At 36.2% G+C, this 22,303-nt stretch overlaps 1 protein-coding gene across 1 annotated transcript; it reads left to right on the forward strand.

The window, feature by feature from the left end:
- The first annotated feature begins 768 nt into the window (after window positions 1–768).
- On the forward strand, window positions 769–2,925 carry LOC113768228 (scarecrow-like protein 33). Its single transcript, XM_027312502.1, has one exon. The coding sequence runs from the start codon at window positions 769–771 to the stop codon at window positions 2,923–2,925; it is 2,157 nt and encodes a 718-aa protein (XP_027168303.1).
- Window positions 2,926–22,303: the final 19,378 nt, after the last annotated feature.

Genomic DNA, 22,303 nt, shown 5'->3' on the forward strand with positions numbered 1-22,303 from the left:
CTAGATTGTAATTAAATTTTACCTACTTAATTTTGTAAGGGGCCTATCATTTAAAAAATGAAGAATGCAAAAATTCATTTAATAAAATGCGAGAGACGTTTTAAATGATTTTAATAAAATGCGAGAGACGTTTTAAACGATTTTTCCTAAAAAAAAAAAAGGCTAAAATTCACACTGCACTAGGACTAGAACAATAAATCAACTCTCTTGAGTACAATACTTATATTGGCATTATTGTCCCAAGAAAACATTAGTAAATACAACTACTATCCCCACATAGGTTGTCCTTGACCTTATCCCACTCTTCCTGCTCCCTACCATGTCCTATGATCTCCGACACCCATGCCGGCTTCACGTGAACCGGTTATGGGGGTAATTCCCGGAGTTTATTCCCAGTTTACTAGCTTACAAATCTCCAGGCATTAAACGCAATATCAAAAGCCTGAGACATTCAAGAAAAATATTCAGTGAACATGCTTTGATATGATAGCTCAACTTCATACTTTTAGTCATTGCCTCCCATGGCAGTTTGGCACCCTATTTTAAGCATCCTTCCAATATTAACAATCTCTTCATTTTGTTTTCATACTTAATATGTGCACTTGAGAAATTCCGTGGCCAAAACTGTCTTGGAGTTCTTGTATTATTTAATTGGTAATACAACTTTATATCACCCTTCTTCACAAGTTTCATTGACAAGAATAGTTTTCGAAGTCCAAATCTTTGTGTTTTACAGTATTGATTCAATTTTGTTTCAGTTGCTTCTTGATGGATACCCTTTTTCGTGGGGACGGTCACTCCATAAATGCTGCCAATGAGTTCCCGCAGCTTGACTTTGATCAGCAGCATTCATTGTCTCAAGGAAATCTTGTGAATGGATGCCAATTTGATCATCTGTTCAACAATGTCACGGGCCTTTCAAAGTTATCATCACACCTTGATATCAATTCAACTCCATGTGAAGTAGGGGATGATTCTCCAGTAGAAGGCGATTACTTCGATGGGGTCTTCAAATATCTACAAAGGATGCTTATGGAGGAGGACGACTTGTTGGATAAGCCTTGCATGTTGCAGGACTGCTTGGCTCTCCAAGCTGCGGAGAAGTCCTTCTATGAAGTTCTGAATGAGAATCAGCCTTCTACCCCTAGCAGGTCTCCAAGAGCAACAACAACTTTTGGGGGTCAAACTTTTGATAGCCCAATAGATGATTTTGCTGAAATCTGGCCTAATCATGTCATTGATCATGTTGCTCCTCATCAAACCATTCAATACAATTTTCAGCCAACTTGCATTCCTGGTGACAGCTTGGATCTTAGTGTTGATTACCTGGTGGACACTTGTTTAAGTCCTTCCCAAACTATACAATCCTCCACTAACATCAATACACATGTAATGCCTCAGTTGGGAGAAGATGTTGAAGAGTGTAGAATTGTCAAATTCTACCAGAATAAAATGCCTAGCACACTAGCTGCTGCTGGGGAGCAATCATCACATCATCAATCAAGAAAGAAGAGTACTAACCATGATCGAGAAGGCGGTGATCATGATGAAGATCGTCCTACCAAGCACTTTGCAAGTCACACTGACGAAATTGCTAATACAGATGATTATGATAATGCACTGCTTTGTCCTGCCAGAAATCCCAACTTTTATGGTGAATCTCCATCAAGAGGTGGAATAGAAAGTCCAGATTTAGAGGGGACCAAAAAACAGCAATATGTTCCACCAACAACAGCCAAAAGAGGAAGGCCACGTGCGGGTCAGAAGCGAGACAGCATAAGGGAACTAGTTGATTTGAGGGACCTTCTAACTAGATGTGCACATGCAGTTGCAATATATGACAATTGGACTGCCAATGAATTACTGAAGCAAATTAGGCAGCACTCTTCTCCTTATGGTGATCCTACTGAAAGATTGGCTTATTGTTTTGCCAATGCCCTCGAGGCACGTTTGGCTGGGATGGGAACAACACTCTATTCAGCATTGACCACAACGAGAGCGTCAGCTGCAGATATTCTTAGAGCTTACGGGGCTTATTTAGAAATATGCCCATTCCAAAGAATGTCAAACATTTTTGCTAACAAGTCTATTGCGAAACAAACAAGCACAGTAACAAGAATTCACATTATTGATTTCGGTATTCTATATGGTTTTCAATGGCCATGTTTGATTCATGGAATCTCCCTCAGGCCTGGAGGACCACCAAAGCTTAGAATCACTGGGGTGGATCTTCCACAACCGGGATTTCGACCAGCAGAGAGAATTGAGGAGACAGGGGGTCGCCTGGCGAATTATGCAAAGAGATTTAACGTTCCTTTTGAGTTCAATGCTGTTGCAAAAAGATGGGACACTATCACTGCAGAGGATCTTGCAATTGACGAGGACGAAATGGTGGTGGTTAACTGTCTGTACAGGCTAAGAAATGTTCCTGATGAGACTGTAATACAAAGCAGCCCAAGGGACTCTGTGATGAACTTGATCAAAAAAATCAATCCTGAGATGTTTGTCCATGGAGTCCTTAATGGAACATATGGTGCACCGTTCTTCGTTACACGGTTCAAAGAGGCTTTATACCACTTCTCTTCTCTGTTTGATATGTTTGAGGCCACACTACCACGTGAAGATCAAAATAGGTCAATGTTTGAGAAAGAAGTTATTGGAAGGGAAGTGATGAACGTTATAGCTTGTGAAGGGACTGAAAGAATTGAGAGGCCAGACTCATACAAGCAGTGGCAGGTTCGCAATCAGAGGGCTGGATTCAAGCAGCTCCCATTGAACAGTGAAATCATGAGAGAAGTCAGGGCTAAGGTGAAATCATATTACAATAAGGATTTTCTGATTGATGCAGATGGTGCTTGGATGCTGCAGGGCTGGAAGGGTAGGGTCATCTATGCTCTCTCCTGTTGGAAACCTGCTGGACTATAAGTGGATGTATTTGTAATTATCCTTCTTAGGGAGGATTGGTCAACGAGGATTAGTGTTTTTTTTTTTTTTGAAGTTTTTCACTTCTTGTAGTTCTTCAGGAACTGAATTTGTCAGCATGAGTAATGTCATTTTGCTTAAAGTTTTCAAAAGTTATTTTTCAGCAATAAATTCTTCTAGAATTCTTGTCAGATTTTCTAAATTAAAATGGTAGCCCTCAATATTTTTCTTTTTCTTTTTTGGTAAATATTAAGTTTGGGTAGTTTTAACTCTCATAAACGCCACGGATTAGGTCATGTCCTCAAACCTTTGGTCGCTTATAAAAGTACTTGCCAACGTATACCTCATATTGGCAAGGGCATATTTTCAAATTTTGGGTCGGTAATAAAAGTACTTGTAGTTACCATCTTGGTTATCAGAACTAGCTAGGAAAGATATGGGGGTAGTTACCCCGTTTTGTAATTAACTCTTGTAATTTCAAGTGTTAATATATATAAAATTGGTATCGTTTGTCAAAAACAAAAAATAAATAAAAGTACTTGTAGTTACTCGTCAATATATACCTCACATTGGTAATATTGCTGGACCTTAGGTTGATTGTAAAAGTACTTATAAATTATTCACCAATACATACCTCACATCACCAACAGGATTTAGACACAATTTTTGTGATGAAGCGGTTTATCTTTTATCAATTAAACTAACTTGTATTGACAATCTTCAAATCCATATGTTGTTAATTTTAAGAAACTTACTCGGAAGAAAATTGATGTGATTCTGCAAATTGCAATGGGTCATAATTAGAAGGTAAACATCAATCGACTATTGCTTCTCGATCGGCCAAAATGGAATTCATTGTAGAGCATACTTGCGACTTGCAAGATTTGTCCAGGGTGTCCATCCATTTTTCGGCGATCTACCTCTTTGACTATTTGTCCAGGATGTCCATCCATTTTTTTGCTTCCTTCTTTAACTTGATATGTTATGAAATTAATGAAGTGATAAATATAAATGTTCATTTATTTTTTCAAGATGCTAATTTTTTTTTAGCCACATGCGATGCGTAAGAATGCCCTGGGTCTGTGTTAATCAAGATCAATTAAAGGCAAGTGGATTAATGTAAAATGGTTATATATTTAATACATGATAGGTGTTAGTAACTATGAGAAATTTAACTTTAGGTAAATTGGATATTGTTGCTATTCGTTTACTCATTTGATTTGTAATTTTGTCTAGATATTCAATCATTGGCTTAAGATGTTTGCAAATTCTTGATACTATAAATAAAATGATGCATTCATTTGAAATGTACATGTACATACAAATATCATAAATGTGGTGATACTAACCACTTTTAAAATTGTGCACACGCTATTTGTATCTAGTTAAGAATGAAATAAGTTTAAACAAGTAAAAGTGTTTTTGAAACCTATTATGAATAAATACAACGGTGGTGTTAATTATTTAAAAAGAACAATCATCACATTTCTACTAAATAAAAAATGTCAAGAAATTGAGAATTATTCACGGTATAGTAAAACAAATATGCTTCTAATAATTGCAGCAAAAAATATCATATTGATATGTGTTATTTCTTGTAGTAATCTTTCCAATAGAACACGTCTTCTCAAATTTCTTGCACTCATTGCAACAAATTTTGGGTGTAGTACATAGATCATCATCATCATCATGTTTTTTCTTTGCATCCCCTTTTCTATGCAAAGACAAATAAAAAAGCAGAGATCATTAGTCAATGAGATGAACTTTTCCTTCTTTTCTTTTTTCAAGCATTCTCTAAAGGAGGACTTGAACAAATGATAGTAATTTCAAGACATGCAATATGTAGTATATTTTACCTTATAACCTTAATAACCAATTGGACCTTAACTACTATTTGAATTGCATGAGGATGCCTAGATTTCTGTTTGAAATTGCTACAAAATGCTTGGATTTTTGCTTGAACTTGTTGCAAATTTCTTATACATTTGTGGGAATGCATTAATAGGAGAATTACTTAGGAAGTACTAAACATTAGATAGAACAACTGGAGAAACACATCATATTCAGATTCACTGTAATGTATTATTTCTACCAATGCAAAGCAATAGTATCCTTGCATCTACAAATTGGTCTTAGTGTGGACCATCCAATATTGATTTATAAATGACCAAATTGGGATTTATCTCTACCTTTCTCGTACCATTGAAGATTCTAAAGGTATTTTCCATGTTTCCTTGCTTGCAATACCTATCAATCACGAATCATAACTGACCAGAGTGGAATAACTCACACTTACAAACACATTACATTGTAAGTTGATTTATATATTCTTGATTCTAAAAAAAATAACTGATGAGTTTAATGGGCAAACAAACACCTTCAATAAAATTTTTCCAAACAGATTTAACTTGACCATAGTATTGCACAACTTAAATGCCCCTCCAAACACCCATTTCTAGAATATCAATGAATCAGTGCTGTGTAAGTTCTTGACCAATTCATGAAGAAATTCCTCTACTGTAGCTGTGACAGCCCCACCTTCCCCTAAGGCGAACCAAAGGGTTCGGCGGACCGCCTGTGCAGCTCTCGCCGAGGCTCACTACAGTTCTGAAATAAATTACATCACTCACTTCCAAACATAGGGTACAATCCTTAATAATAAACGAAATAACATTTCCCAAGTTCAGAATGTATACTTACATACATTTCCATCTCAAAAGTAGTACAAACCCAAATGTACAAAGGTTCTCAATTCTTCATACATCCAACCCTTGCCAAGCGCTAGGGCGAGAACCATTACAAAAATTTAAAAGAACTAGACTAGGCTAGTCTGTACAGATCTCTCGTCCTTGCTTGCATCCCCTATTAAGGAAAACAAAACTAACGGAATGAGCTAAAAGCTCAGTGAGGTTCCAGACACATAATCAACTTAAACACGGACATTAGTCATGTAACAACAAGTAATCCAGGAAACATTAACAATATAAAACATTGATAACACATTCATTAAAAGGATACATGCTCACATGGAGCCTTTCGTTCTTTCATTCACCTTTCATTTCCTTATTCCTCCAATCATTTTAAAATACATTTTGTAAGCGAAAACCCCTCCATTGATATTGTCACTTGTTCATTCGTTTCATCTTTCCCCCTTCTGGACATTGGCCAGACTCCACCCGACAACGTGGTAATACTCGAGTATACCAAACTTTCACCCATGGTCACCAAATCGCCCGACCGAGTCCGCTTCTGGCTCGAGTCGACCGGCAACGAAGGGCAAGAGCCCAGTTCAGCCACAATGCTTACATTCATGCACAACTAGCGTATAATCAAATAATCATTGAACATTTCACATTTATTTAGGTCGAGTGCGATAAAGTACACACTGTCTAGCAAAACTCAATTTCAGCAATCATTGAAAACATTTAACAGTTAATCAAACATCCACAACAAGTCACATAGTCAATGGAAACATAACGTACAAAGAACACTCACCTATTTACGCAAAATAACGTCCAAAGTAACCCTCCGGGTAATACCCTCAATCACCAAGGAACCCTAATAATAACCAAGAGAAAATATTACAGTTAAACCATCCAAAGTTTAGGTGAACCAAAGAAAATCCGAATAACTACTAGTACAAGTATAAGTATAGTTTTGGAAATGAAAAGAGTACATTTAAACCAAAGGACATGAGTAAAATATTTGTAAAATTTATGCTCGCTCATAAAACTTTGAAATCTCCATTTAAGTCGAAGAAACGAAGAAAACGTATTTCTATTAGTCGTAAATTTCATTTTTCCAAGGGTACAAGTTTTGGCCAGATTCTAACTTATATACCCCTAAGAAAGAAGACTTGAATACCTTAGATGATTCAAGTTAGTTTCATCCTCAACCTTTACTCAAGTCGCGAGTACATCTACCTTGCCCTCGTGTGCAAATTTGGGTAGCACGCCCTTTGTATTTACCTATTTTTCAGCCATTCATGGCTTCATTATTTTGCTCAATCAATCCCCAAAATCGCACACAAATAATCTCATCACAATAGCCATTCAATAGGCTAAAAGTCATTCCATTACAAAATCAAGGTAGAAAAGTGACCGGAAATAAGGTTTAAAACAAAGAATAAAATGACAGGTTTGACGTTTCTAAGTGTATTGGTCACCACCGAAGCTACACTTATTGGATTGGGGTAAAATTTATACCGTTTCGAAGCTAAGACAAAGGACTACAACTTTGACGAAGACAACTCAACCCAGTTCACAGTGTATCCAGGTCGAATCTACAAACTACAGAACTAGAATTTCACCGTCAGGCTAGTTAACAGCACTGGATTCAAATGACAATAACTCAGGCTACACAAATCCGATTGAGATGTTTTTGGATGCGTTGGAAAGCTAAAACATAAGACTACAACTTTCATGTTTTGACCAACTGCTGATTTTGGAACAGCCCCACCTCCCCCTAAGGCGAACCAGAGGGTTCGATGGACCGCCTGCCTAACTCTCGCCGGGACTCAGTCGAACCTCAATCAAATCCAAAATAAAACCACAACATCAAACGAAATAACAATCCAAAACTTAAAGCGAAACTTATATACATTTCTATCTCAAAAGGAAGTACAAATATCGAATATACAAAGGTTCTCAATTCGTCATACATACAGCCCGTGCCAAGCACTAGGGCGAGAACCATTACAAAACAAAAAAAACTAGACTAGGCTAACCTACACTGGGCTCTCATCCTTGCTCGCATCCCCCTGTTAAGGAAAACAAAACTAAAGGGGTAAGTTAAAAGCTCAGTGAGGTTCCGAACACATATTCAACAACAAAACCAATACATTAACCATCGATAATCCATAATTCAAGAAACATTTACAATGGAAAGCGATAATAACACATACATTAAAAGGATACGGGCTCACAGGAAGCCATTTGTTCGTTCGTTCGTTCGTTCGTTCGTTCTCCTGTCATTCCCCTTATTCCTCCAATCATTTGAAAATGCATTTTTGTAAGTAAAACCCTCGTTCGATCATTCATTTCATTCAGCCCCTCCTGGACGTTGGACAGGCTCTACCAACCTACAAGGTAATACTCGAGTATACCAACGTTCACACCCAGAGTCACCATATCGCCCGACCGAATCCGCTTCTGGCTCGAGTCGATCGGTAACGAAGGGCAGGGCCCAGTTCAGCCAAAAGGCTTACATCATGCACAACTAATGTATCAATCATTAAATCATTGAAAATTTCACGTTTCATTTAGGTCGAGCGCAATAAAATACACGCTCGCCTAGAAAATTCGTTTTGGAAATCATTGGAAACACTTAACACATTATCAAACAATAAAAACAAGTCATGAAGTCAAGGAGAATATAACAAACAAGGAACACTCACCTATGTACGCAAAACAACGTGCAAAATATCCTTCCAGATATTATCCTTAGTCACCGAGAAAACCTAAGATTAAACGGGAAAGAATATTACAGCTCATCTAGCACAAACAATTAGGTGAAATCAAACAAACTCAACAATTGATGAGTAGAACGTATAAAAAGATTTTAAAGTGAAACGAGGACATTTGGACCTGTGGACAAGAATAATTAGGGTTTCGTAGACCAAACGTGCAACCAAACTAAAGACAAGTCGGAATCCAACTAGATAGGCTAAGAAATACTGTTTTCGGAATTGTTTATATGGTTCAAAATCATCTCATATTCAAGTAGATATTATACACTAAAGGTCTTAATAAAATTCATGAAAAAAAGAGGTCAAAATACCCAAGAAAATCCTAAACCACTCCTCTTTATTTGGGTAGGAGTAAGTACACATTTGGAGTTTCCAATTGAAGAAGGATCATGTTTTAAGATGGAAAACGGTCATAGTATTTGCCAAACGAAAAATATACAAGTTCAAATAAAAACTTAGCCCTCGAGCGAAAATTTGGGCAGCACTCCCTTTGTATTTACCTATTTCCCAACCATTTATGGCTTCATTGTTTTCCTCAATCAATCCCAACATTACACACAACATAAATAGCCACTCAATAGGCTCAATGTCATATGATTACCAAATCAAGCTAGGACATGTGCGGAAATGACGTTTAGGTTGGAAAATAAAAGGCAGATTTGTTGTTGCTTAGCGGAACTAACACAACTGAAGAGACACTAGTCTGATTGAGGTGCAATTTACAACGTTTCGAAGCTAAGAGAAAGGGCTACAATATTGAAGAAGGCCACTGAGTCCAGTTTGCAATGTATCTAGGTCAAATTTACCAAAACAACCCCAGATTTTCCAGTTCGCAGTTCAACTAGCAGTCCTGATTCATTCAATCATATCTCAGCACATACAACTCCAATTCAAGTGATTCCAAAGCCATCTGAAAGCTAAGATACCAGTCTATATTTCTGAAGAAGATATCGACAACCAAATCTGTAGTATTCCCGGTCAAACTAACCAATTACAGAAGCTGATTATCAATTTCGGACAGAAACAGGGCAGCAGAGGTATTTCGGTCTTTTCGTAGGCTACGTTGCTCCGATTAGGCTGAAATTTTGTAGGTAACTATAAAATATCATTCTCTACAACTTTTATGTTTTAATCCAAGGCTAATTCGACCTCTAACAAGGAGAAACAGTACCGGGCAGAATGGGGTAAAAAGTGAAACCCTAAACTGGAATTCATGCATTCAAGTGCAAATCTTCCACAAAACAACATTTAAAACAACTAAAAACCACTAATAAGCAATTAATTGAAGTAAAGAGGATGTTCTTGGAAAAATACCTTAAAACCACAAGAAAGGTAGGAGCTTAATCTTTCCCCCTCCAAAATAACTCCACCAATACCTTTAACCTTCCCTAATGATCACTTGTATGGTTTAGTTTGCGATTTGGTTGGTTGGAACTCAAGATTTGAGCAAATTTGGAAGCTAGAAATTGAAGAGCTCTCTCTTGTTTTCCTCCTCAAGAGGTTCGGCCAAGACACAAGAAAAATGGGAGAAAATTGAGTCAAAATTGATTTTAGGAAAGTTAAGAAGGTCTTGGTCAAAAGTCAAGGTCCAATGGTTATGTGACAAATGGTCCTCTAGGGTTTTAATCTTATCCTTTTATCTCTCCAAGATTAAACCATCTAAGTAACCTCTAATTATCTCTTAATACCTAGTATATTAATCCCGGTATACAAAACATAACCTACTCGGTCGAATTTTATCAACTTACCGCACTAGTGGGTCCCACAACCGGTATACGCTCTTAATTTCTCAAAAACTAATTAATACTAGAAAAATCATCGAAAAACTATATTTACTCATACAAATTACCTAGAAAATTTTTCTAATAAAGAAAATGCAGAATAACATGCAATTAATTAACATAAAACCTAGAAAATAAGAAAATGTACGGGTTCTCACAGATTTAATACGGATCAAGGTGAAAAATGAAGCCAGAATGGGGAAATGTCAAAACTGTCCGCAAAACTCTACCAATGGCCGTCAAGGGTATTTTTGTCATTTCACATTCTAAAGTACTCAGAATGAGGTGAAATTTTGTAGACAGCTATAAAACATCATTTCCTACAACTTTTATGTTTTAATATAAGGCTGATTCGGTCTCCATCATGGCCAACTGATCATGGTCAGAACAGGGTAATACAAAACCAAAAAACTGGAATTCATGCATTCAAGTGCTAATCCTCACAATTCTAGCTTGAAACACTACTTCACCTCCTTATCTAAACTTATTCACATCATATTCTATCAAAACAAGAAGAAATATGGCTGAACAAGTCAACCTTAACTCACAAATTCGCCATAATCATCAAAACTACTTGCATAGCTATCAATTAACCAAGAATATGAGTTGTGTAGCAACTTAAGCAAGATTAAGGGAAATAAAGATGATGGACAGCCAATATACCTCACTAAGATGCTTGTAAGAGATATCCACCACCTCTCCTTGTAAAGTTTTAGCACACCAAGCTTCCCAAGTGCTCAAAAAAAGGATTAATCAGTTTAGTTTCTTGATTTTTCACTCAAACAAGATGGATTCAAGGTGAAAGTTGGAGTTTTCTCTCTTGTGTTTTTCTCCCCTCAAAATTTTGTCCAACAAGCCAGAAATGGTGAAGAAATGAGGTTAATTTGGTTATAAGATGATAGGAAATTAATTGGTCAAACAACCATTGGATGGTTGCCACTTGTCACCTTAGGATTCAATCTCATTTTTTTTCTTTTCTTTCCTTTTCCTTAGTCAACAAAGATGGCTGGATTAAGGGGTAATTTAGGGCTGATTAGTCAAGTAAAAACAAGGGGATTAAGGTAATAAAGTGGTGGTCAAGTGGTGTATTCCATCGGTAGAGAATGGTACCCGTCGGTTCCAACCGTTTTTCCTTAAATCGCGTATAATAGTGTTTTAATGTATGATTCACTCACTTAGTGTTAGAACTTCTAATCACACATTTAATATCATCTAAAACTCACTCTTAATCACTAAATTTAATGCACACACTGTACCAATTACTCATACTACGAAAAGACGTAAAAACCCTAATTTATCGTAACAATGAAAGTAAAAAGGAAACCTTTGTTTATATGATTATTTGTAGCTATTGGGGCAGTGAATGTGTAGTAAAGTTATTGTAAAGTAATAAATTCCAAATTAAAGGAAATTTTAAGAAAAATATAAGGAAGTTTACAAGTCCTCACAGTAGCCACACACCTAACTTCCAAAATCAATTGGTGAGAGTAGTACAAGTAATTGGATTAACTCAACCCTCTGACATGGTTCCCTTTTTCCGTGAGAAGTTTGAACCCAAACTAAGATCAGTACGTTTCACCAGGACTGCCACAACAAAAGCATCTGGAAACTAAAGGGATGCCCTTCTGCCGAAGCTTATCATCTAAAGGGAGCCAGCCACGAAGTAGCCTCCAAACGAAGAAAGAGACTTTAAGCGGGACCATTGGACTCCAAACCCTCGTATCCACGAGAGAGAGGTTGCGCCATTGGCGAAGCTCATCCCACTTAAAGTCATATGACAAGCACCATATGAATTCATGATAAGAGCAACAAATGTTCCTGCATAATCCAAGCATGTTTTAGAAAACCCTGATAGCTTCAAACAAATTTCTTGGAAAAGCATAAATAATCAAATTATAAGTCATCAATTCTCAAAATACGAACATCAAATAATTTCCTTATACACCATCCAGAACCGTATTATCTTATCTGATTTCAATATATGACTCAAAAAGTTATTCAATGCATGAACAGAAACCAAAAAGCCCTCCACTCAACTTCTTGATGACCTCATAAACACCCAGGGCAAAGTCAAGTTCAGTGCACCCCCACACAAGTGCTTTTGAAACTGCACTACTTGAAAAAACTCATCCTTAGCTATTAGGCAATATATCCAGAGCAGCAAAAGGTGAGCATATCCATACGCTAGCATCAATTATTTCACCAAAGACAATGCATCATCCTACTTTCCGGAATTCACTGGGACATGAATGAGTACAACATAACAACTCGGACATTAAAAAGACAATCCATAGATACCACACATGGCACTAAAACCAAAATGCTTTACAAATAGATATGGTGACGTAATATTTGCTATGCATATGTTAGTCTCGTGTAGAAAACTAAAGCTAAATTTCACATTATTTTTTGTAGTATGATCAATTCACTCAAGTACAAATTTAAAGCCAAGGACCTTGAGAATGATAATTATCCATCTAGAGTACAATAAATCTTTGGTAGGGATAAATATTTGTTATCGCCATATCTACATACGTACAAAAACATAAAGTATCATTATCTGAATAAGCTTTTATTACACTAAAAAAATCATTAGGAAGCAACAAGTATACATCATGTAACAAGATTTCGGCTGTGAATTAGTCAGTTGACCAACTTAACGAGTCAACTGGTTTGGCACTTTAACTCTTCTTTTGTTCAAGAAATCAAAATCTTTCAAGAACAGTTAAAAGAAAGAAAAGATTAATATAAAAGAACTTACCACAATGATATTTTTTTCCAGTGCTCTCCTGTTTCCTGTAAAAGGTACAAGAGTTCAGGTTGTTATTGGCTAGAAGGGAAGTGAAATGCCACATCAAGCCGAAACAACATGTGCTTGGTCATTCTATTTTCCATCTTCAGTCGAGTTAAAAGTGACTGATGCATTTATTAGAAGCCTTTCTAATTTTGCTCTTTTTTTTTTTCAATTCTAAGTTCCTAGAAAGATATACATATGGAAGGAAAAGATAAAGGGCTAACAAATAAAAAGGCATAAAGCTAAACTTTCTCCAAGAAATTAAAATAATTCATCCAAAGAAAAGTACCATATTAAACTCCAATATTGCGGTTTAATATAATGAAAGCTCTCCCATACTTAGTCAATCAATACACAACCTACAACATTATCACCTTGTCTCATTAGACGTTTTACAAAAATTTCTAAAGCTCCAGAAAGATCCAATTTGATAAGTTATTGTGTTAGAAAGTTATTTCCAAGGCTAATAGAATAAGTCCAAGGAATTGGCCACAACTAAGCAAAAAATTTAGGTGAAAACTATGCAATGCTCAAACTATTATGACTTGGAATAAAGAGATAATTATCAACACGTATGGTGCTAGGAATCTAGTAGAACAAGAAAATAAATCATGCAATAATGAGTAAATAAAGGTTAAGTAAAAAAACCTTTGGCCTTCAAATTCAATCAATTGGCATGATAGTTGATAATAACCGATAGCATGGCTAATCATCAAACTGTCAAAAGAGAACAGCAACGGGAAAGAAAAGAGAAGGAAGCAAAATATAAGTTAGCAAACAACACAAAATAGAGGAACTTGAGCTCAGCAGCAAGGACTAGAGACAGATTGATAACATCTTACTTTTAATAACTGTCTCTATCGAAGTGCAGCAAGAAGAAGAGAAGGAATGATGCCTTCCACTATCAAAACGATTAGTGAAGCAAAGGAAAACAGTAAGTGGTGACATTTGAGTTTTGTAGTCTCACCGGTTCTGCAAAAGCTTAATAACTTCAATAAGAAAGTTTACCTTGTTCAATTATATAAGCAAATATAGGTCATCGACAACGAAAATGAAATTTTACCTACATAATATGTGATATGGAATCTAGTTGGTTTTGAAGCTTATTAGGTCCGTTTGCATCAAGCTAGGGTCATCACGTTGTGTCTTGGCCGAATGGTCTAGTTTATTAGCTATTTGTCATTTGTTTCCATTGTTCATGTCCTTTCGTTAATTCAGCTTTGAGTTTAATCGTTTAACTCACTTAGTTTAGTTAAATAAAAGGCTTAGTGATGTTGACCAAAGATAATAGCCGAATTAGAGTTAATTCTTAGGGTTGAGAGTTTAGTTTTGCGTCTTCTAGTTGGATTAGGAGTTGGTTCTGTAAAAGGCTATAAAAGGCCTTAGTTTCTAACATTTTTAGTAGAGAATCAGATTTTGAGAAAATTTTCCAGAATTCTTTCGTGAGAGAAAGAGCTCTTTTGGGTTTGTGAAAGCCGTCTTGAACATTTTAGAGTAGGCCTAAGGTGTTTCGTTGACTTATCAGTCGAGTATTCACCTTGATTGTGGTATCGTTCTACCTATTCTAATCAATCTCGAACTTGTCCTTGATTGATTACGAATTCCATTCCCAAACGTTGATCGTTAACCTAGATCCAGGGCTTGTGGTTCATGTTCTTAATTCATCTTGGCGTATCGAGAATTATATCAGTTGGTATCAAAGCTAGGTTGGAGGTATCAACGTTACATCCCTTTTGTTTTGTTTAGTTCTAGGGTTTCGTTTGTTTATCTTGTTGTCCGAATTTGTGCAGTCCAATTCGTGACTTATTTGTGTTGTTCCTTCGTTTATCTTGTCTTGTATTGGTCAAAAAAAAAAAATACTGTCCGTACCTCTTGTGATAGAAACGCTATGGTTTCTTGAGTTTTCCATAGCTGTTCGCGTGTCTCTATTGCTGTCCATTTCTTGTTGCAATGTTTAGGTCGAGTTTGTCTTGTTGTCGTGTGTCTTGAAGTCTTGCATCACTTAGAGTTAAGAAAACACCAAAAAAAAAAAGATTTCGGTTCCTTGAGTTATTAAGCAATCCGTGGTTGTTTCTTGTCACCAAGTGCAATCCGTGGCTGATTTCCTTGATTTCTTGAAAAGCATTTATAGTTATTGAAATTTCTGGACAAAGTCTTGAATTTCTTGAAGTTTCTTGATCAATTTCTTCGAAATCTTGAAGTTCTTGGATTGAAAATAGGGGTTTCTTGAAAATCTTGAACCAAGTTTTCCAAGCCTTGAGATTCTTGAAAACCTAGTTCATCATCTTGAACCTGGAAATTTATGGCTGTTCTTGCTCTTGTTTCTTGAGTTGATCCGTGAATAAAAAAAAAAGAAGGGGAAGAAAAAGTGTGAGAACCCCGAAAAAAAAAATACATATATAAATATATATATATATATATATATATATATATATATATATTCATGCATATTTCACTTGCACTTTGACTCTTTAATAAATTCTAGCATTATTTCTACTTGTCTTTAAATAAGTGCGTAAAAACAATTTTTATATGATAAATAATATAATTGTGCCAAAATATTAAAGTACTTGGTTTTGTCAAGATAAATTAATATTTCTTGATGTAGATTATTTATTACCTTAATATTAATTCCTTGAATGTCGACAGCTAATTTTAAGTGTTAATAATGTTAAGTGCCATCGGAAACCTTAGAATTAAGATGGAATCGATTCTAGGTCAAAACCCTTTATAATTACACTTAGGACGTTAAAATCTCGATAATTGAATTTTTGCGAGATTAGTATACTAGTAAGTAGTCAAATTTCATTTGGGATCAATTTTCGGAATTAGATTACGAATGAGGACTTAAGTGAAAATTCGGACAAGATGTGAAAAGATTTAATTAGCCTTCTTCCATCTCGAATTAACCAGGCATGTATTATTTTCATTTTCGCCGTTAGAATTATTAAATACTAATTCATAGATTAATTAAACGTTTAAATTTAAAACGTATAAAACAAACTGTACGAACCAAATAAAAACATGGGGTATACCGTAACTGATATGAATTAAATATATTTTAGTGCTAAGCTACTTGTTTTATTGATTTCCTAAAAATTAAATGTGTGAGAATTTATGAGATTAAGGAGATAGAAATAATATTAGGAGTTAACAAGTGAGTTAAGGAAAAATTTCAGTTTGGTAAAATAAATGATATAATGTTAAAGGACTAAACTAAACTTTCACTCTAGCAAATTCACCATGCGACCAGTGGACTATGGATTGAGTGGAAAGCTTAGGAATCATCAAACCACTAACTGAAGAAGCCTTGTGTTCCTACCTTGATATTAACGGCTGAGGGGAAATAAAAGAAAGAAGACAGAGAGCAAAGCTTCACTCCATCTTCATACCCAAAGCCATGAGAAAGAGTGAGAGAGAGAACTCTGCATTTTTTTTTCTCTTAGGCTGCAACAACCGAGAGAAAGGAAATGCTCTGCCATTGTGGACTTCAACCGAGAGCAAAACCAAGAGAGGAAACAAATAGGAGTCGGCTGTTTCATTTGATAGCAGAAACCGTGAGGAGCAAAAGAGAGAAACAGAGTGTGAAGCTTTCTTCCTCCTCCAACCACAAAATCGTGAGCAAAAGTGCGAGATAGGGAGAGAATTGAGAGCAAAAGAAATTCCATTTCCATCTATTCCTGATCAGCCGAGAGAATGACATTATTTCAGCCAAAATTTCTCCAAATCCTCCATAATCCATAGAGCGAAAACCGAGAAAGGAGAACTAAGAAGCTGGAGAGGGCAGCCTGATACTCATTTCACCATTCCCAGTTAGTATTGAGCCAAGAACAATCTGGAAATCCAGCTTTGAGGCCGAGAGAGGAACAAGTGCAGCAATTCTTCATTTTACAGCTTTCTCTGGTCAAAACAGGGGTAAAACTTCCTTAAATCTCCATGTCTTTCACAAGCAAAGAAGATAACTGGTTGCATGTTAGTTTAGTAAATAATCTTGTGGTTCTTTTTGAAGATTAAAATCAAACTACCGTTGATTTGAGTTAATCTGGCCGCTTTGACATAATACTGCATTTGCAAACTTTTGCTTCCAGTTTTGAGTAAATTCACTAGACAAACATAAAATATGTCCTGTATACTCTTTATTTGGTGATGCATGTAAGTTTTATGGTGACAAGCTTGAGTTTTGTTGCTGGAATTCTTGTTTGGAGGACTACATGGTTGCTGGAAAAATTCCAGCTTAGCCGATGGTGGTTCTTTTGAGTTGTAATGGATGTTTTGGTGAATTGAAGCTGGAAAATCATGTTGTATGCCCTATACGACCTATATCTAGTATTGCATGCTGAATTTTCTGGATGGAAACCTTGTTGAAAATTTCGAAGTAGCTTTGCTGGAAAACTCTGTGATGGTCGAGAGAGTGGAGCTGGAATTGCAGCTTGTTACCAGAATTTTCTTTGGAGAATTACGCTAGGAATGTGTGAAATATGTTCATCTCTGATCTTACAGGATATCTATATGTGGAACTAGTAAAAATGTTGATAGTTTCGGCTTGAAATGTTGAAAGAAAGCTGCTGGAGTTTCTTAGCTTTTGTCGAAACAAAGAGATAAAGAATTTCCAGCTTCCTCTATGAATTTTGGTTCCAAACGTGTATATTGAGGTTCAATACATTACATAATACTTTAATCTTAACATGCATGTTAGATTTAAGTGTGAAATGAAGAGTTCATTTGCCTTAATCCTTGAATATTGGATAGAAAATGATTTAATCTTAGTCTAAACATCTTACAAGACTTTAAACTTGGTATATATGTATATTCTTTGGTTTCTGTTGAAATTTGACGCTTGAATTATGTTAAAATTGCTGGTATGAATGTCATACTTAAATGTATGGATGGTTTGAATAAAAGTCTAATGGTTTTAAAAGAGAAAAAGGAGTTTTTCATAAGTGAAAAATGAGTTTCCAGATTTTCGGATTTCACTGACCAGTCTCAGTAAAATGCTTATATCTTGGTGTAGGAAAATCCGATTGAGGTACCGTCAGTGGCATTTGAAACTAGAATCATGGGCCTTTGTTTTGTAGAAATTTCATATTTTTCCTCCATGTGTACTGCTGTACGTGACTCCTCAAAGTGGGCTGTCCTGCTTGAATGTCCCGTTTCTTCAGGAAAATGAATTTTTGACTTGGATCGAATATTTAGCCTATTTGTGATTTGAATCTCTGAAAAGTGTCTTCTGGGATGTGATAGTACTAAAAATCTATTTTGCAACAGTATAACTTTCATAATTGTTTGATTTGTGGAACTCGAGTTGCGAATTTTTAAACTTTACTGCTACTATTCATCTGCGGAGACACCTGAAGCATAGAAACGGGCTTCTTGACTTTAAAACCTCAGACGGCCTACTTCCAACCTCTCACCTTGATTTTCCCACTTCCTTGACATCAAATATATCCCTATTGAACTTCTCTTGCTAATGTATCTCTCAGTTCTTCAAAGCTTTACTCTTTTAACAAGTTACCTTAATTAAAACGGTCAAGATTTGTACTTAGCTTTTAGCCATCATTTCTGAATTTGCAAGTGAAGCTTACATGCTAAAATTGTCTTGTGTGTGAATGACATTGAGCCTAGTGAAAGGCTATTGTGGTAATCTGAGTTTAGATGTGTATCTAGCTAACTAAAATCTGAATTTCTAGAGTTATTTAAGAGTTAAGTTAGCTGTGACTTTCCTCTTTGTCTTGAGTTGAATTTCTGGTTGAATTGTAGTAGGAAGTGATTGTTGAGGTCAAGAGCTAATGATTGGCGAAGCTCTTGGCCATTTGAGTAATTTTTGCAAGAGTTAAATCCTTGGTGGAATTGTTTAAGTGGTTTGGCCGAAATGTACTTGGAAGGTCCATGAATTTTGGTTTGGAATCGTTTGATATCTTGGACTTCCTTTGTTTAATTTTGATTAGAATTGAATCTGTTGAGACCTAGGGCTAATGATTGATGAAGCCCTAGTGAAATTGATATTTAAATTGTGATTTTGCTATATTGGCAACTTGGTATATAATGTGCAAATGAAGTGGGAATCGTAAAGTCCCTTTTGGTCGTTAGAATTTGAGTACTTTTAAACCAAGCTTGGTTGATCTATTTTGTCTTAATATCAAGCTATAGAAATTGAGCATTGTACGATAATGCCAAATTTGAGTGTCGGGACTTTTAAAACCTTGCCGACTAGTTAATTCTTTTCTTTGCTTAAATTAGTTTTATTATCTTTAGGAAATAATTGCATTAACTTCCAAACTTTAAGTTTTTCATAAAATTATCCTTGGCTAGTTGTTTTAGAGGAAAATTGTTAAAAAAAAATACTAGATTTGATTAATTTCAAAAAGAAAGGCTTAGAAAACTTGTTTGGCAAGAAAACTTGTTTGAACTAATTTGGATCCCGTTTACCAAAGAACCACACGAAACATTTTATTCCTTTATTAGTCTTGATTCTAAGAGATTTATTGATTTGTTTCGAGAAAATAAACTATTTATATACTAGAGAATCTTTTATATTTATAAACCTAGAACTTGGATAGAAAACTTATAGTTCTTAAAACTTGGTTTTCTAGGTTTTAGCGAGGACGTGGATTTTGATTCCCAGCTTGACTTATGACTTCACTCTTGGTGAGTGTCCCTGCTTGTTCTATGCCTATTTGGTTAAAGTGTTTTCTTGACTCAATATGTGGTAATTGCCAAAAATGATTTCTGATCCATCGAAGTGAGCAGTGTGTACTTTATCACACTAGCCGTTCGAGTGGTGACTTGTGTGAAGTGTTTTTCGTGAATATTTTGCTTGCGCTTGCTATAAGTTTTGGACGTAAAGTCGTTGGGTGAATCCCTCGACTAGTTTCTCCAGGGGGTATACTCGAGTACTACCGCTCTCATCTATCTTATCGTCGTTGGGTGAATCCCTCGACTAATTATCCAAAGGGTATATTCGAATATTACTGCTTTCTTATTTCGTGACGTCGTTGGGTGAATCCCTCGACTAGTTTATCCAGGGGGTATACTCGAGTGTTACCGCTCTCATTTATTTTGTCGTGCGGGCTCGGAGCTGGGGTATGATCGGTGGCTGGAGTTAAGTAAAATAAGGAGTTCTACATGGACCGTAAGTAGTGAGAGTTGACGGAGGGTCAACTACGGTAAATTTTGATCAAGTGCGGAAAATGGCTCCTGAGAGCCCCCGTATCCTACTTTGTACTGTTATGCGCTTTCCTAGTTGTTTACTTCAGTTGAAATCAATACGTGTTAGTTGTTTTATTTAATTGCATGTTTTGGGGCACCACTGAGCTTTAGCTCACCCCACGTTTATTTGTTTTCCTTGACAGGTCTTGAAGTTTGAGAATTCTGAGCTACTTATATTTTCTTATGAATGTATTTGAACTTTATTACTTTGTTTTGCAGTTTGTAATGTATTTGAATTAAACGATATAGTTTTGTTTTGGGGTTGCCACTTGAAGCTGGAAAAGTGTAAACCCTAATTCTGATATTTGGCTATCTTCAGATGCTGTTATCTCTGAAGTTAATGTTGTGTTAGCAATTGGTTTATTTTGGGAGATTCGTTATTGTAATAGTTTAGGTTATTCTTGGAAAGGTTTTAGGTTAGATTGCTTGCTTGAGTCTTGGCGAGAGCTAGGCAGACGGCCCGCCAACCCTCTGGTTCGCCTTAGGGGGAAGTGGGGTCGCCACAAAAAGAATCTAATCTTGTTCTGCGAAAAAAAAAATACAATAGGAGGACAAAATATACAGATCACAATCTTTTTGAAAGTTCTGGATCATAATCTTGAATTTGGTAACAAGAAGACAATTGTGAATTGGAAACCAAAGTTGACTCGAATCTTTGTTTCCAAAAGCTGGACAACGAAACCTAGTTCAATTAGGCTTACAATATCCAGCTGCAAAACCGGAAAATACACCTGGGAAATATACCAAACAAACACCTTATCTCTGAAAGATAAAGCCCATAACCATTCGCGGCAACTTCCAAATTTCCAGCCATCACACCAAGTCGGGTAGAGTTTTCTAGGCTCCAAAAAAATTCTGCTGCATTGTGTCCTCTTATTCCAAATTTTAAGTTGATAGTCCAGCCACAAATAATTCATCCTTGAGTCTTATTTCCAGTTTATAGTCGATTCTTGATAGTCCATATAACTCCAAATCAGTCTTGGACTATAAAAGTTACTAGTTTCCTAATTCTAGTTTCTTTGTCCAAGTCCAACACCTTCCTGAAATCTTTGTGTCAATGTTGTCCAAGTCCAAACAGGTTGTGTAGTCTAATAATTGATGGTGATAATTGCACCAATGTAGCGAGCTTGTACATGGTTGAGAAATTGGTTCTTTCAACCACCGAGCACCCTAAGCCATGTCGACTCCAATGGTTAAATAATGATGGTGGTGAACAAGTTTATTGGCAAGTGAAGGTACCATTCCGCATTGGTAAGTATGAAGATGAAATGGTATGTGACGTAGTACCAATGCAAGCAAGTCACTTGATCTCCTTGGCAATACAACAAAGCTGTCCACTTTGACGGTCGCTTGAATAAATATTCCTTCATGCATTATAATAGAAAAGTTACCCTTGTTCCCTTTACCCCTAGACAAGTTCAAGAGGATCAAGTGAGATTACATGAGGAATATGAGTCAGAGTGTGAGTTGAGGAAAAAGGAAAAGAGTGAGACCGAGAGTGATGATGAGAGAAAGGCATTAGTTAGTTCGTGTGACGACCCCATCTCCTTCTAGGGCGTACCCCAAAAGTTAGCGGGTCGCTTGCCTGGTTCTCGCCAGGGCTCACCAATTTCACATCAACTTCAGAGATAATAGTTGGATAACTCCCACTAATTTTTACATTAACTTTAGAGATACCGTTTTGATAAAACAAAAAAACCAACCATTCAAGTCCTTTTTACATTACCTAGTTGAATACAAAAACTTCAACCGTAATATGATACTAAAGGGATGCACAAACACAAAAGTCTTCACGCTAACTTTCTAAGATAGCTCGTTCAATCCCCGACCACCAACTCCTGTAAGGAAAATAAAACTAAAAGGTTGAGCTGGAGCTCAGTGAGGTTTGCCGAGCAAGTAACATTTAACAAATACTTAAATCAGTACAATTAAGCAAGTAGTGCACATTTCACTGTACAATCAATTTCAAAAGGATACAAACTCCTCCTGGGAGTCGTTTCAATATCATTGTACATTCACTTCAGTGCCATGAGACACTCATTTCAATGTCATTGTACACCCCGTCAATTCACCTCCTTATGTCCTCCAAGACAATAAACAATCCCCTACAGTCAATGATCAGTTCAATAATCT

This window comes from Coffea eugenioides, chromosome 1 (genome assembly GCF_003713205.1).
Source record: "Coffea eugenioides isolate CCC68of chromosome 1, Ceug_1.0, whole genome shotgun sequence".
Taxonomy (NCBI): Eukaryota; Viridiplantae; Streptophyta; class Magnoliopsida; order Gentianales; family Rubiaceae; genus Coffea; species Coffea eugenioides.